The 17,815-nt window shown below is 35.3% G+C and overlaps 1 protein-coding gene across 2 annotated transcripts in view; it reads right to left on the bottom strand.

Moving 5' to 3' along the window:
- Positions 1-233: 233 nt before the first annotated feature.
- Positions 234-17,815, bottom strand: part of RBBP8 (RB binding protein 8, endonuclease) — a 33,641-nt gene continuing 16,059 nt past the window's right edge. Inside the window, exons 7-19 of one of the 2 annotated variants that reach the window (XM_030266083.3) lie at positions 16,035-16,201; positions 14,515-14,616; positions 13,721-13,818; positions 12,969-13,096; positions 11,174-12,056; positions 10,963-11,089; positions 9,781-9,881; positions 9,279-9,393; positions 8,244-8,396; positions 7,568-7,637; positions 6,528-6,624; positions 2,806-2,947; positions 234-871 (exon numbers count right to left, since the gene is read on the bottom strand). In XM_030266083.3, the coding sequence (XP_030121943.2) occupies positions 774-871; positions 2,806-2,947; positions 6,528-6,624; positions 7,568-7,637; positions 8,244-8,396; positions 9,279-9,393; positions 9,781-9,881; positions 10,963-11,089; positions 11,174-12,056; positions 12,969-13,096; positions 13,721-13,818; positions 14,515-14,616; positions 16,035-16,201 (2,281 nt within the window). In that variant the 3' untranslated portion in view covers positions 234-773. The remainder of the gene's footprint in view (positions 872-2,805; positions 2,948-6,527; positions 6,625-7,567; positions 7,638-8,243; positions 8,397-9,278; positions 9,394-9,780; positions 9,882-10,962; positions 11,090-11,173; positions 12,057-12,968; positions 13,097-13,720; positions 13,819-14,514; positions 14,617-16,034; positions 16,202-17,815) is intronic. The other variant, XM_030266084.4, reaches the window with a different exon arrangement.

The following is a 17,815-nucleotide window of genomic DNA, read 5'->3' as shown; positions in this document are numbered from 1 at the left end:
TTTTGTAACCTAGGTGATGACTATTGCTGTCCGCTAGGAGAACTCTGGGCAGAGCTGTCACCCAAATTTAGAAATAACTATGCTTATCTCTATAAATAAATGAGACACACATATGCAAAGAGATTTCAAGGAAAAAATAAAAGGAATATTGGATATTCTAATTTAAACACTGAGGAAAACACAGTGCTATACATTTAACACTGGACTTGAAGAAAGACACTTAGACTTCCTGGTTTTCACACCTCTAAACTATGAACAGTAGATACATTTCATATTTAATACAGCTTTATTCCAAGTAGATACAACCATTATTGCAACAAGAGAAAAAAAAAAAAACACAAGAAAATCAAGAGCAAAATAAAAGCAGCCTAGAAAATTGTCACTTCTGTTCCAATTGACAGACATTTACTCTTGCAAGAACAATTTATTTCAGTGACTTCAAAGTAGTTACTCACTGACACAAAGTTCAGACAGAAATTGCTGGAATTTCAGCTGCTGGCTTTAAAGAAAAAAAGAAGGTAGGAGACTTCTCTGACAGGTGCAAAAACGAATACAAAATGTATTAACACAATATGAAACAAACATACATTAAATAGTTTTCTTTCCTGGTACATCAGACTTGCAAATGAATTTTATAAAATTTACATATTCAATTAAACAATGTATCTATCATTGTGGAAAACACAGTTCTTTATTTCAAGTTTATATTAACTATAAATATCTATGGACAGGAAAGATCCACTTCAGGCTGGCACGACTCACTTCCCCATCCTTTATGTCTTCTGCTCTTTGCCTTTTGGAGAAAACATCACAGCATAAGGCTGCCGCCTTTTTGGACGCTGACAGGGAGCAAGGTCCTCTTTAATGTAGCCTTAAAAAGAATAAACCTGAGGTAAGAAATATAATATAAAAACAGGCATAACTTTAGCTTTAATATGTGTTTAGCCTCAAAAAATAACTTTTGATTTTTTTTTTTCTTTTGGGGCAACTGGTTCTGGCTTCACATAAACGTTTTGAGATCCCAGTGTGCAAATATCATTCATTAAAATATGCAGCTGCTCTCCAATAGGTGACTGCACAGTAATGAATTACAGACAGTTGACAATGAAGAACAGAATGGAAACTATGAATTGTTCATTTATTCAAAATAAAACTGCACTTTCCATTTTCTTTCTACCAAGGATTTTACATAAGAGTAACAAAGTATGCAAGAACTGCTAATTCAATTCACTAATAAAAATCACTTTGGAAAATGTAAATCCTAGTCATACAGAGGAAACTTCAGGCATATGTGTTTTGTAGGTATAAACAGTACCTCCCTCTGTTTTAAGAGCACCCAGATTTATTAAAGACTGGAAAAAGCTGAACATGAGCCTGTGGATCAAACACACCTTGAAAGCTCTCTGATAAGAAAAGTGGATAGAAAATTTCTACAACATGCTTAATTTGGCTAACACTGACAGTGAACAGACATTTTATACAAGTCAGTTTCAGCACCTGGCTTTTGTCAATTCTTTACTGTTTATCAGCAACAACATCCACCAAAATGAGAGTAGTAGACCTCTACTTCATAGGTGGAAAATTCTGTCTATGTAACTCTGTTATTTAAAAAAAACCCCAAACCAACACAAACAGATGGTTCAAGATACCAATAAGGAGCAGAAAATACCTGTGTTGTACCCTACTACACTGGAGTGGCAAGAGCAATTGCTCATCATGGGAACTCTCTCTCTTGTGTTAGTTCTCTTGCGGCACTGCTACAAAATATTTCCTTTTCCAAGGGAGGGTTGATCTAAAGTCTGCCTCTGATTTGCTGCTGAGAACCATTAACAACTGAACAGCTCTTAGCTCCAGAAGAACAAGGACACAGCCAAGAAGCTAATTTTTAATGAGGCTGCAAGAAGATTCCAAATGGGCAGTAACAAGTTATGTGGCCTATAAAAATCAAGGTTCTCTGTTGTGAAAGATTAAGGATGATAATGCACGCTATCACACAATATACATACACAACTCTGGCTACATTTTCCTATGCCTGGCCTGACACTGTTACAAGAACAGATAAAAGCAAAGATTACTGTTTCACAGCTAATGCACAAGTAAAGATATAAAGAACTCAGAGAGTTCCTGTAGGCCTCCTCACCCCAGCACTTCACCACTTCTGAAGAATTGTATATAGAGTACACTACAAACTCACCATGCTTTAACATGATTTGTAAAACCTCATTTTTACACCAGGCTCTAAGATTTTGAAAACTTATTTAGAAAGAACAAACTTCTATGTGAAGACGAGTTTAAAAAAACCCCAAAACCAAACACATCTTCATTGTCACTAACACGCAGGGTATATGTATGAAAAACTGTTTAACTACACCTTACCTGCAACATTTCCATTATCATCTGGTATTATGAAGCTCTAAAAACACTGACAAAGGACATCAATAGTGCTGCCTGTCTCTCCTAAGTAAGTACAATCTCTTGGCCTTTACATCTGAAAATCCAATTCTTGTTCATTTTCAAAAATATATAGGGTTTAAATTAAGTTCCAGGAGAATCCCAATGACTTCTGTCATCTCTATCTAGGCTCTAAGAAATTCTCCTTATATTCTTTCCTTATATTCTCCTTATATTATTTCTTAGTGGTACAGGAACTGCTAAAACCAGACAATGGTGGCTGCAGCAGCTGCTGATAAACAGACTTGAACAGGACTGGGTGAGAAAGGCTGCTGTATGAACTACAGATAATTTCAAGGACAAAAATAAAAGAGCTTTAAAAAGTACTTTTCAAGCTTTTTTTTTGGCACAAACCTCGTTCCACACAAGTTTGTGTGGAAGGAAATCCAACCTCCCAGAAATTTTCAGGAGTATTTGGAGGAATGTAGCGAAACCTATGTCTTGAACAGGAAGCTAGTTTTTTCTCTCTCTCTTCTTCTGGAATGTCTGCATAATACTGAATATAAAGGGAGGAAAAATCCCAGTTAACAAATTTATACATAATAGAGCGACTGCTTTACACAATTGACACTATCAATCACTGTGTTTATTAACACAGTTATCTAAAAACAATGGTGAGGACAGCCAGAGTAGAGATTCGTTATCCAAGTGACAAACACCTGGCAATTATCCTAAAAGCTTACTGAATTTACAGACTAAGTATAACTTTATCATGGCAAATTTGTTAACCTTCTATCTTTTAACATACCATAAGTAACAAGGTTGAGGCATGTGTACAATTACTTATGTCAACAGTCTACTGACTGATTTTACAAAGCTAAGTAGCACAGGTGTTGAAAGAGATCGGAATTTTTAAATTTAATAAGTGTCAGCTTGCATCTACAAATAAAATAAAAAAAGGAAAAAAAATCCACTATAAACCCCATGCTACAGAATTATTTCCAGTATCCAAATTTACAGTAGTAACTGAAAACTTAAGTCAAAATGCTTCCGACTTGCTTAGCCTCAAATTAAAAGTAAATAAAGAGTTAAAGTAGCTGACTGACACTGGGACTCCTGAAATTATCTGTCAGCTGAGCAGTCTCTATAGTAAATTTGCTATACTCTTTCACCCCTGCCAGTTCTACTGGGGGCTCCAGGGAGAAAAGTAAATACCCCCTCCAAACCTTTTTGCTGTGTGTTTCCCCGAGTAGCATCATAGAAAGTTAGAGTATATTTTTGTCCATGCAGTTTTCTACTGTTTTAATTTGTAATTCTAATCTATCTCCTAAAAATACAAATTTGGACCTTACAGCACATACAGGGTCAAAGTATTTTCAAAGTGAATACACTGTTTGATTCAAGTGGTAAGTCAACAGTCACAGCCACACAAGAAATCTGACCCTTGTGAAAATGGTAAAACAATTCTACTGAAATGGCAGTGTTACAAAAAAAAAGGGCAAATTAAAGTTTATAACTCATTCAATCATATGGAAAGTGACCTAGGCTGAGGAACTCAGGAAAAGAACAGGATACCTCTGTCAACAGAGATTATTTCATGCTCTCAGCTACTGGCATGATTTCAGAAAACCTACTTGGAATTGTAAAGTATGCTCATTTGATTTTCACTGACAGAAGTTAAGAACAAGTTGTTAAGTCAATAAAATGCATTATAAGAATTCTACAATGTCGGTATAAGACAAATACTGCTGAGTTTTATTTAGGAATAATTAGCATAGCTCCTAATTTTGTCCTGTAAATAGCCTGAAATTTTAGAAATTAATCTACTGAAAGTTGTTAGTGTGTGGCATTTTTTTAAATTAAACAATTTATGATTAGTAAGAAATAATTACAGATCCAACAATGAAAAATACAGTACAATTTAGTAGGAACAGAAAATAAGAACAATCAAAAAATCAAGATAAGCATGTTTTATAAATAAATTAAAAAGAAACTTCTTTGGCTTCTTTAGAAATCTATTAGGGTTGACAGAGAATAAGAGCTATGTATGTCAGCTAAACAGCAAAAATAACTCTCAGCTGTTTTCTAGATTTATCTCACTGTCCACAGCATTTTTAATCCATTTTAAAACATTTGAGCTAGGCTTTTCCATGTGTGAAGATACTACAATCTCATCCTGTCCTCCCTGTAAAAGAATTATTTATAGAACTCTACAGTTTGCAGTTTCAGAAATTGAACAAACCCTAAAAACATTCCTCCCATTAGTTTAGCAAGAATTTACATAATAATTCCTGTCATCTAAATGCATATAAAAATGCATCTGAGTGATCCTCCTATTCACCTAAATGTAGTTACACTTAGTAACCACACTAACAAATGTTACTTTTACAAGCTACCTGTAACTTCTGCCTATAATCTTTCTCTGATAGCATCACAAGGTCATAAAAAACCAAAACAAGACTTCTTATCAAAAGTTCTACACTGTAAAGTGAATGAGATGCTTCCACAAAGCTTTAAGATAAAGGACTTATAAAGGATTTTAGTATCAGCCTGCTGTGGCAAATGCAGAAGTTAAATCTCAGGTCTTTTCAGAGCGACAGTAACTGACCCCACTCACACCACTTGCAGTGTGGCCAGAATCAATTTACTGATCTCTATCCACTCCCTAAATATTCCCTTAGACTCTGGCAGCTTTTCAAACCCATATGGCTAATCAGCAAGCCAAGACTTTTCTAAAGCATCACTTACACTTTATCCAATACTCCCTTCTTCCACAGGCATTTAATTCAAAGCCAGTTTTATTATTGTGCAATGACATGGCCAAGCATTCCACACGTTCCAAGACATTAATCTTGAATGGTGTAGACTTAAAAAAAAAAAAACCAAAAAGCCAAAACCAACAACAAATCTAAACTTTCCTAGAATTTAATGTAGAAACCTACTGTTACAAAACTGGAGCTGTGAATGTTTCCAGACACTATAGTTATCACTCCAATTTGACAAAAAGTAACAGGGATTGGATTTACAGAAGGAAGATCTGCAGCTTATAGAAACAGGAAATTAAAATGCTTAACACATGGTTCTGGAACCATGAAAGAGACTGAAGGTTGGGGGTTGTTTTGTTTTCCTTCAAACTCTTTAAATCAAATGTATTTTTTTAAATGGTATTTATAGTTGACTGTAAAAATTAAGTATTTGTATTCAATGAGTTTTACCAATATTTTTCAGAAAATATTTTCATTAAAAACATACTCTAATAAATGTATTCAGCTAAGTAAATGGGACTTGACTATAAAGTGAATAGCAGGAGAATCTCTGAAAAATGTTGCTTCTATATACATGTGGAAATTAAGTGGAAAGATTCCAGAAAATCCATAATTGTTCAGTCATTAATCCACATCTACTGAGTCATCAGTTATTAGATCATAACTCTATTAATGGCTAAATAAAAGATGTTCTTATTACACATGTAATTACATCAGTATTTTATCTCTACACGAAATATCTGAAAGCAGCTCAGTAAATAGAAAGAGAGGAAAAAAATGTGTAATGTGAAAACTAAAATTTTATACTTTTTAACAAGTACTTTAAACAAGTAGCTTTAGACATTTTTGCATATATTTGCATAAATATACACATTGCTGCCTATGCCGGTGCAATTATCTGAAAAAATTAACACAGAAAACAAAGAAAAAAATCAACCAAACCAAAATGAGATCTGTCTATCTATATAAGGTATAACAGGATACAGAACTTACTTATCCCAGTGTCCATAAAGTTCAGTAGAGCTTTTGATCTAAAATTTGGAAAGCTGTAATAGCACTTTGACCAGCTAATGCATTTTTTATTAACAGTAATCATACTGGAACCATGACATAAGAAGCTCTTTTGTCATGCAGATACACACTAAAAAAATCAAACCCAAGTCTTTCCATGCTGAATGTGGCTACTGCACTAAAACCAAACAAACCACCTACAAACTTGGTTATCTAGCCTTGGTAAACATTTATTTCCCAGATACTGTAGATAATGATGATGATGCAACCAGATTAATAATTAAAAACAGCACTTCAGCACTTAGATACTGTCTGGAGTAAGACAAATGGCAGACTGACAAACTTTAAAGCACTACTTACTATTTCACATTCCTTACAAGTGTGGCCAAGTAATTTTCTTCTTTCTTCTTTTTTTCGAATAACCTCAATATGAGGAAAATCTAACGCAGTGCTCTTTCTGAAAAACAAACATGTTTTCACATAATAGTACTTTTATTTCTTCTCCATGACTGGAAGTTTCCATTTTTTTGGAACACAATGATGGACAGACAAGTTAAAAAAATAATTCAGAAAATATCTACAAAATCCAAATCATACTGCCTTTCATAGTTGACTATGGCAATTTTTATAAATAAAATAGTTTTCAAATGTAATATGAACTTTCACATAACCAGAGATGTGTGTCTCATTATTATGGCTTTTCAGAGTGTAAAAGTAATTACTATATAGAAATTACTCAGAGATCTTCTATAGAATATTTTTGTCCAAGACAGAGTTGTGCTTACAATGATTACCATGAGAGGAGCACATGTTGGGGTTCAAGATCAGTAGGTTCTTTTCAACTCAACTGCTCTCAAAACAATAAACAAGTTTTCCTCTACAAAGAAAACTGGGGTAAAATACAAGCTAACTGAAGAACTTGGTATCATTACAAAATGAAGATTCAGACTTCCAATTATGATAATACTGGAAGGCAACAGATGAAGCACTAAGAGGTGCAATAGCTGAACACTTCATTTATTGCCTAGAGAAGAAGGGGCAAAAATACCATAGAAGGAAAGGTTTTCATTTGTACAAGCAGCCCAGGTCCTTGGCTCATAAATTCAGGCATGACCACATGACTGTAAGAAACCAGATGGATTACAAAACACTGCATTCACTAAAATTATAAAAAGCAGAAGAGGCAATCTTTTCAGCAAATGTAACAGGCATTTCAACATTTTTTTCCCTTACCCCAGTTTTTATCTAAAGTCTTTTTACTAATGTAGTAGATCTTCTACATCTGCATCTTCAACAGCTAGGCTGTTACACACAAAGATGTGTATTTTATGGAGGATCAAGTTTCCTATAGGGAAGATACAAAGAGCCTTAAAATGCCCATAAAGAACAAACTAAATTACCTCTCATCACTTTTGAAATAAGGCTCTACAAAAGCTTTCTGCTTGGCTTTATCTTGTTTATCCTCATGTTCTGTAAATATACATGCAAAACAAAATATAAGGTTAACAGACTGCCTGCAGAAACTTCTGTAAAATTAATAACCAACTGTTAAGAATTATAGGAATGCCATGTACATTTCAGTCTGAGACAACAGATTCAAATAGCTACAAAAAATAATACAGAACTGATAACCATCAATCAAAAAGCACTTCTGGAGTAGAAGGAAAGCAGCAGTGAGACAAGCAAAAAAGACAAGAAGAACATCAAAGGAAAGGCTGCTTAAAAATACAAAACACTGTAAAATCTTCAATAGAACCTAGAATAGTGAGAAGAAAGGAAGTAAGTAACTGTAGCCAAAACCTGGTGTTTCTTTTAAGAGTCAATTTAGTGTTCTGCTGCTGTGCCAACTTCCACTATGCATTCCACATTTGTGTGGTGATAAATGAACTACCAAAAAAAAAAAAATTCATATTGATTTATGTTATGTCCTTACAAGTAATCAACTTTACCACAAATTTATGCAAAAAGAACTGGTAGTTTATTTGGCATATTTGTTCCTAAAGAACAGAGTCTGACTTCAAATCAACTCTTGTAGTTTAAGTAAGCTAATAAAGACAAAACCAAATTATATCCCACTCTTTAGTTTTTTGCTTGCTGCTATTATTCCCTTATCCTGCTCTTCATCATGAAGAGTTTCTTTTTCATCACATGCAGATAGACTATCTTCTGGTAGGCAGGATTCAAATTCTTCATGGGTCGTCCGATCAAACATATCTGTTATTTCTCCTCCTGTCATTAAAAGCACGAGGAACATCCAATCAGTGTCTCAATGATTTTAGCCAAGCAATCGCAGTTTGACTAAATGTGTATCTAAAGAATTAACATTTTACTTACTGCTCCAGTACCAATTAACTCAAAAACAGCTATACCTTAATTCTTGCTGCAACTTCTCTGTCAATCTTTCAAAGGTGGCCAATGCTCATTTATTTTTCAGATACCTTGGATCCCATTTTAAAAATTTAATTAGCTGATAAATCATTGTGAGATACCTTTAACCTAATACTGGACATGTGAAATTTTTTGTTCTTCTAATTATGGACTTATCCAAGCAGAAGGAAGGACTTTTTGTACTGCCCTGCAGCCATGATTCACCACATATCATATGGTAAAAGTGATATAAACACAGTTGCATTTATTTTAAACACACTAGTTCAATTTATACATCATTAAAAATTAAACTAGTCTTCTCATACAAAGTCTGATGAGATTACATAGAAAACTTTCAAAGCTGTTCACTGCAGGTGAGATCAGAACTATTATATGGTCAAGTATTTCACCCTTTAAGCACTGTGAAGGAATAGCTACTCGCTCTCTCAGCACAAATCCTGTTTTTTTTTTTTAACCTATGTTAAAAAACACAACCTCAAAACCCACCACCAACTCTCTAGGAAACAGACTGAACTGTGTAACCTATAAAATTTCATCACCAGTTTTTTACTGCAAACCATTTTGTACTATCTAGCCATACAGGGAAAAAAAGTGCCCTTTTACTCTTTACTCCTCTTCCTCAAAAAACCAACCAACCAAAAAAACTCCAACAAACCTCCAAAACCCCATCATATCACAAAAAAGCAAACCAAAGTGAAGAAAAGAGAAAAAAAAATGTCTTACGTGGACTGCTTTCCTGATTTTGCTGTTGATTTTTCATTTCTAATAGCACACTGTCACTAACATAGGTATAGTCCATATCAACAACTTCCCTTCCAACTCTGGCCTGAGAACCACCCTAGGGGAAAAAGGAAACGTGACAATTGCACCCAGAAACAGCTGGTTAGTAAGTGTCAGTGCTGTGTATCTGAAACACTTCCAAAGCAGTTACTGGCTTCTTTTTGGACACGGATTTACTTTTTTTCCTGCAGATTACAGCCTCTGTAGAGTTCTTTCTCACAACCATTTGTCCACTTTCATACTGAGAATATGCCTGTTGAGTTTATGAAGTACAACAAAACAGTGGAAATGTTTTAGGATAACTGTAGCATGAACAAATATCAAATGAGCCAAATTCTGATTTTTGTTACAAAGTGGGTTTGGTCTGCCCAGAACAATGTTCACTGTACTGCTTTGCAAGTTTTTCCAACATCATAGAACATGCAGACTTATTATAAAAGTTCACCTTTGTATCAATCACAGTAATGTCCATTTTGTATTGTGAAAGGTCAGCTCCTGGGTCTATGCTCCACTGGAAGTTTTCTAAAGAGGTTTTATCTTTCAGGTCTGTATGCACAGAATATGAGAAACAACAGACAAATAATTAGAATCAAACTCTGCCAGAAGCACCTGATCCCCTGGTTGTTCTGCATGTGCTTTATGATGGCACTCAAGGTGATCTGCTCCATAACCTTCCTGGACACTTGGGTCAGGTTGACAGGCCTGTAGTTCCCTGGATCTTCACTCCAGCCCTTCTTGTGGATGGGAGAATAGAAAACTATCATTTTGTGACTGTCATACTCAAGATGGCCCTCAACCATCACTTTACCTACCAGTCCTTCTCTGCTTACAAACAACAGGTCCAGGGGTGCCTTCCCTAGTTGGTTCACTATTGAAGTTAGATCAATGACAATATAAGTGTCATAAGCAGAGAATACAAAAGTCATTGCTCCAAAGATGCCTCTTGATTTGTCTCTGAGTGGAATATTTAGATTCCAAGCTACACAGCCACAGCAACTATTGGCAAGTATCTTTTAAATTCATAATGCAAGTATTTCTAAATAAAGTATGCAGAGTCACAGCTTGGCTGAGGAGTACAGAAGCTCTGATTCTAAAACGCTAGTACAAAAAAGTTAGTTTTCCAACTGGGAGCACTTAAGAGGAGAGACGATACATGCTCTAGAAAGAACCTAAGACAGCCTGTGCGCATTATCAATAAAGGTACAAATTTTCTTACCAGATCATTAGGAATAATAAAAAATATTTAAAAAATGACTTATGGTTACACTTGAATAGTTTTCAAGTATTTGATATAGATAGTTTAAACTCAAGTTTCATGAGATTTTATTGTTACAGTGCAACGAATAACAATGCTAAACAAACAAGAAAGAACAAGATTCCTAGCCTGTTGAATGTACACCTGAATACCAATGATATATTTATTATAGAGTGGCAAAAGTATGCCAGGAAGACACAGACTTGTAAATACTGGACGTGATCTTGAGAAATCCCAAATAGAATGTGACTGAGTTAGAAGCAGAAAAAAGGGATTAAAGTAGAAGAAAGGAAGATAGGAAAAATTCTATTCAATCCAAGCACAGGCTGAGGGGGTAGGTAGGCAGTAAAACAAACATTTTCATCAAGTTACCTTGCTCATTTTGCTGGGCTTTAATTTTTGATAGTCTACAAGGGTTTGGCTGAAGTACAGATGCTGGTTCAGATTCTCCATGTCCTGTCCTTGTTTTCTTTCTATTTGGTACATGGCCACTGGCAACCTAACAACATATTGCAATTTTACTATTTCCCAAAACTTAAATAAAATACTTCAAAGGAGAAAAAAAAGAGTCAGAAAAGCATACCTTTACATCATCAAAAAGTTCCTCTGTCTCTGCAGAACTCGGCAGTGGTGCAAATTTGAAAGGAGGAACTTCTTCTTTTGTTGGGATCTGGTTTTTCCTGTCAGGGAATGTTTTTCCCAGCACTGCCTCTTGTACACAGGATTCCTCTTGTAAATCTCTGCCAAATAAACAGCTCTCATTGTTGGCATTTTGAATGGATGATGAACCTTCAGGAATGGTCTTCCCTATGTGAGAAAAAATGTCATGCAGAGTCACTTGCTTCAGTCTATTTTTATATGTCTCTTCACCTCCTTGTTTTTTCTCTTGACCGCGAACTCCAGAGAAGCGATCAGACAGATCCAAGGGCTTATCCCCTGTATGTTCCCCATTAACCTGCTGAACATCAGATCGAAAGGGCACAGAGTTCTCTTTGTTGAACGATGTTTTCTCACAGCTAACTGCATGATCATCTTCAGTTTTCTTTCTCTTAGCACACCTGCCTTCTAGCTGCTTCTGGTATACAAGAAGGACATCGCTCTTGATCGCCTCATCTTTAGCTGTGCAGGTGCCAAGACAGGCTACAGCCTCATTAGAATTCCTTTTCACAACCATTTGCCTATGGACAGAGGCCTGGCTGATAACTGAGTTGATTTCCGACCCAAGATTCAGCGGTGCAACAAAAGCAACATCTTCAGATTTTGATCTACTTTTATGAGATCTGGAACTGGATGGATTGTTGAAGAGGTTGATTTTGAGATGAGGCTTCAATCCTGAATCTAAAATACAAGGAGTATGAACTGTACTTGAGTTGTTCTTCATGCTGCTAGAAGCACCAAAAACAGGAGAAGCTACCCGAGCATCCCAGTCATCATTTGGTGGAGTGTTATGAGATGGATCTGAAATACTGAAGACAATGAAACATGAGAGATTTTTCTGGTGTATAGATGGAAGGAGAGAAAGTGATATCAAAAAATATAATGTTTCCTATTGCTGATCTGCTTTAAAGCTGTGTGAGCTGCTAGTATTAACTGAAAACAGAAGGAACAATAAAAATTAACGTATTCTAAGGATAGGTACTGTTGCACTTAGAGCTGTAGATCTCATCCTTCATTTTAGTGTATGGTGTGAAATTCTGTTCCACATTCAACTGAGAACCAAGGACAGAGTTAAGTCTGCCTAAGTATCTCTTGTATCCAAGGACTTCCTACCTTTCAGTGCAATGAAAAGGAAGAAATTCAGAATGGTTGCAATAGGAGTCTATTTAGGTTCTTGTATAGATCTTAAAACCACAACAGATTCTTAAAGCTTCTGCAAGTGCAGGAAAAAAGCTCCTTTCAGGTACTCTTTTTCATCTATCAATCAACAAAGCATACATTCAAGATGACAAATAGGGCCAAAAAAAATCCAGATAAGACCAAAATACCCTGTGGAGAGTGGGAAGGGCAACAGTCAATTGATTTGACACCTAATTAGAGCAATAAGATCCTTCCTGCATTCCATCTCTAGGACCACTATCCACAGGGTTATGGGCCTCAGAAGATACCTTGCAATAATGAGAAGTTAGGAAATAAGGGATTGTGTACACAAGAAGCCCAAACCAGAAGTGAAATAAGAAAAAGCCTACAGTTTTGCATTCTACCAGTTTCTTTGCTTCTCCTGTTATTTACTTGAAAGAAATGCCTCAGATATAAAAATACTTATTTCCATTTCTATACCTTTAAAGCAAAATGCTGCATGGTTTGAAATTCTATGAAGACCAAACTTCCATAACACTGCTTAAAACAATTTTAACTATTATAACTGAGTGGAAACACACCCTAAATTGTTGTCATCATTTCTTGATTCAGAAGCTGCATGTTTTCTTGAGTCTTCAGACTGCACGCTCTCTGAGGCCTGGCTCATAACTGTATTAGTGAGGGGAAGATTCAGTACACTCTGGGACTCCTTGCAAGTGGTGAAGGAAAACAAAGAAAAGAAGTGTGAGAAGATATTGGATTTAAAATTAGAAATATGCTCGGTTGGCACATAAATACTCTAAAGACCCTTTCAAATAAAAACATTCAAAACTCTGAAAAATCATAAAAGCTAAGAGATTAAATTTGGACCAGAAGCTTTAAAAAAATCTTATGGAAACTGAAAAAATTAATTTACATGCATGGACACAAAAATATTCTTCATACTATATTTTCATGGTAGTTACCAACCAAAATCATCAAATAATCTCACCTGGCTCACCAACCAGTCTCATAGCCAAGAAACAGTTTTCAATGTCTTAGATTTGAGTACTGCACAAAGGGAATTTATCAGACCCAAGGATTTAGATCACTGTACTAACAAAACCTGAAAGGAGGAATCATGTCTCTCCCTTTTTCCTCAACCCCCCCAGACAGACCAGCAGGATTATATCTCTTCATGCTCAAGTCGGTTAAGTCTAAGCAAAAGCAAACCAAAGTGAGCTTACTGGAACTCAGAATACTTTTGCAGAATTTAATGCAAAAGAGAAAAAACACTGTTTTTGTAAACAACTGGCCAAAAGGTTGGTTATGTAAGAAATTTGGGAATACTTACAGATTCTTCTTCAACACTAAGTCCAATTGTTTCTGCAACAACTGCAGCCAAGTTAAAAGATGGCTTTGGAACAGGGTATCCTCCCACCCTTGTTTTATCTTTGTGAGTAGAAGGAAAATCACAATAAGTTACATATTCATTATAGTATCTTGCTCGACGCACAGAGATGGTACAAACACAAAATGAAAAAGATCACAAATTAAAACTGGCATTTATGAAAATAGTTTGATCTCTGTCAGATAAAAGTCATATCTGGAAGCAGTAAGTGGCAAAATAATTTCTGATGAGAGCAAACTGCTGTATCACTTTGATACAGAGAAATATGTGTCAAATTTGAATAATACAGCTCCCCAAAATTAAAAATCAATGTACAAAATGCTTTTCACATTCCCAGTCCAGGGCACAAATAGTCTGATAAAAGCATTTAGAACAGAGATAATGTGTATTTATAATACAATGCTTGTCTTGCATATTTCCTAACTGACAGTAACCTCTATTTTTCATGTTTTTATTAGGAAAACAAATAGACCAGTATCCTTTCTTTGAGGGGTTTAACATTACTCAGTTCATTAAACTGGGGCAAGATAATAAGAGTGGAAAGCACAAGAACAGCAACCACCACAACCCTGACTTGCATAATCTCATGCTGATTCTCAGTCATTAGAGTATTTAAAAATGTTTGTGCTTTATTAGGTTTCTGTGTTAAAAAAGGTTAAAGAGACGAAACTTCAGTTTTACAATATTTTGTGCCTTATTTTGAATGGAATTAGAACTAAATCTATTAATACACTTACTTGGCACAGGGGACAGTTGTGGATCACAGGTGTCTGTCACTAGTATCTCTCCTCCATGGTGAGTGCTCACTTGTGTGGAAAAGAGTGGCATTTTTCCAAACTCTAGGAGATGTGGAAACATTTTCACATGGTGAAATTAGGTATCCTGTTGTGATAATTTTACGTAGATACAGACAATGATCCAGATCTTAAAAACACTTAAATGCAAGATTTAATATTTCAGTAGATCCAGCAATACAAGCACATCTGATAATTGGTGACAGTGATATGTCAGAATGAAAATAAAATTATAAATATTCTATATTAATCCTTTTTATCACAAATATGGAAAATACGAGAATATCAACCAGTCAGCCCTAAAACAATACCAACACAAAATGACACCATTATCTAGTATGACCACATAAAAATAGTTTTTCAAGCTGTATTTGACCTGTTAATAGGGCAATGAAATTATTGAAGGATAAACCATCCAAGGCAACAATGTTCTGCATCAGCTAAGGTAAAAAAAAGTTGAAAAACCTGAGATCTGAATTATGACAAACATATGCCATGTAGTCCTTTCTACCTTGATGACCAATAGCTTTTCACAGCCATTAACTGTGATGGGTATTCACACCACTTCTTACGTATTAAACTTTGTATTCATTTAGTAGCTCCATTTTTTATACAGAATACGGAAAGCGATAGGTATGCTTAGAAAGGAGAAACTACTCACAGCACTAGAAATTTCAAATGCAAAATAAAGGGCATGAATAAGCAGCCTACCCTTTTCATCCCACAGTTATCCTATTTTTATTCTTGGGAAGAGGCTTTTAAGCAAGACTAATATTTAGATATATTCATATTTAAAATACCTTTTTTTTAATGCCACAAGATAAATTGACCTGGATTATGATATTTCCTGTGTAGCAATAAAATACAAGCACAAAGTGCCTTATTTCACAAAAATATTTTTTGTAGACAAAATATGTTAGAGTTATTTCTATGACACTACAGAACAAAGCCTGGAAATTAAATGCACACAATACTTCTGAACTTAAAGACACAAAATGAATGTAAACAATGTAGAATACAGACAAAGAGAAATCATGTAGATATCTGCCAATTTCAGTAACATTACTTCAGTTGCAGAATTATTTCAGAATGTGGCAAAACATCTATTTCACTCTCCACTAGGTGGTGACATTGCTGCGTGCACAAGTCAAAACTGAACAGATGCTTTTTCAGCCAATTTGCACTTAGAGAAGAAATATAGTCTGGAAAACTGTTACATTTGCATGTGCACATGGATGAATAAAAGTAGAATGTTGAAATAAGTTCTGAGCATATCACTGATGTAACAGTTACTGCTATAGACTTTTCCCCCTGGACTCATGCATTATCATACAAAAAGAGAAAAGGTAGAGCAAAAAACCACAAAGCTTTTAGTTCTTTTTTTTAGTTTTTGCCCTTTGCAATCAAGTTTATACCCTATCTTTCTCTTTAGCCCTTAATTAATTAAAAAAAAATACTCTTACCACTGTTGCTTTCCCTAAGCTCCAGATCTGGGGGTGTATGTTCTGTATATCGGACATGCCTATTCTCTTTTTTTCTTCTCATACGATTAACCACAGAAAATGATGATGTTACAACTGGAGAATCTGGAATAACTTCTTCTGCCTCCACTGCTTGCTGCTTTTGCACCCTGGAGGCCAAATCAAGTAGTCAAATAAAACCCCAAGTCAGCAAGATGAAGAGTTTTCACTTCAGCAAGCAAGACAATCACACAGTATGAGAACCCAGCAATTCTGGAAATACAGCCACCTCAACAACATTACACTGTAAAAAAGTAATACTCAACTCAGTTTTTAGATACCTCTAACAAAAGATTGACCATTGCTCCATCAAGCCCAAGAACAGCATACAACTCTAGCTCTTCACATCTGAAGTCAATATACAACTGCCCTATGGAAGCCCTTTTTCCCACAAGAAGTTGGGTAGTAGAGGTTATAGCTTGTTCTCTGAAGCAGATGCTTTAACAAAAGAATGCTGAAATGGATGGATTAGTGTCTCTCCCTACCCCCAGTATGGAAATCTCTGTACATCTTCCCAGTTTATGACCCTGAGATTGGCTGAGTTGGCTAGAGCATAGTGCTGGATAACATCAAGATTCTGGGTTCAATCCCAGGACGGGCCATTCGCTTAAGAGTTGGACTTGATGATCCTTGTTGGGTCTTTTCCAAATCAGAACATGTTCAGTGATCAGAAATACTGCCTTAAATACAAAATAAAAGCCTTTGGACAATTTAAAATAATACTGAATAGCACTGTATTTAAAGCAATCCCCCTCCAAAGCATTGATGTTACCTCTAACTCAACTCAAAAATGTCTTCAGGGAATAATGTAAAAAAGCATGGAAAACAAGTAATGTAAAATACAAGATGAGTTATGAAGTTTACCTTCTCTCACATTGTCAGCTCTAGCAGCCTGCTGGGGAGTAAGTATATAAAAACTGGTGCAACAAACAACGGCGTCTTTTCTTTCCAAAAATTCTATCTATACATAGCAAGGCAATAACAACAAAAAAGGATTGATTTTTGATTTTTGAATTTAAATAGTTTAGTACTTCACAAGGGGCTAACTGCCCTATGGTGGTGGCAGTGACATGTGGAAAAGACAGTAAAAAAAAAGCACACAGAAATCTAACTCAGCCTCTTTGGTCATCTTCCTGCAGTTGCACTTTCCCTTATGATTCTCAAGAGCAAACATAGGCTAAAAGATAATTTCCTAACTACAAAGAGAAAGATATGAGGTTTTAATCTAAAGGAAAAAGGGGAAATACAGATAAATTTTTGCTTGCCTTGAAGCTGAACCACAGTATCTTATATAAAATAAGGTAATGGAAAACTTTAAAAAGCTGTCTGGCTTGAGACAAAAAGCATTTTTCCAGTTAGGCTTTTTACCACTACCAACTTTGAACACTTAATGACAAATACTGATGCACTGATGTTCTCAAGTCTTGACAAATCCCTTGTGTGATTTGTAATGCCTCTTTTCTAGCACATTTACAAAGAAAGCATTGGAAAACTGTATTATCTACTAGCAATATCTTAAGACACAAACCAAAATAAACAACAGAGCAATATATTAATCAATTTACTTTGCAAATTTAAATTAGTTGTTAGAGTTCTCTTTAAATTTACTGGCACATGTGGCCTTGTCTGACAAATGACCCTACTAAAAATATATTTTTCTGCACCTTAACCAAGAGGTAGTTTCTACATACCATCACAGGAAAAAAACATCAAATGAAGCAGTT

The sequence above is a fragment of the Taeniopygia guttata genome, chromosome 2 (assembly GCF_048771995.1).
Source record: "Taeniopygia guttata chromosome 2, bTaeGut7.mat, whole genome shotgun sequence".
NCBI classification, from domain to species: Eukaryota; Metazoa; Chordata; class Aves; order Passeriformes; family Estrildidae; genus Taeniopygia; species Taeniopygia guttata.
This window is presented reverse-complemented; position numbering and strand designations above follow the sequence as displayed.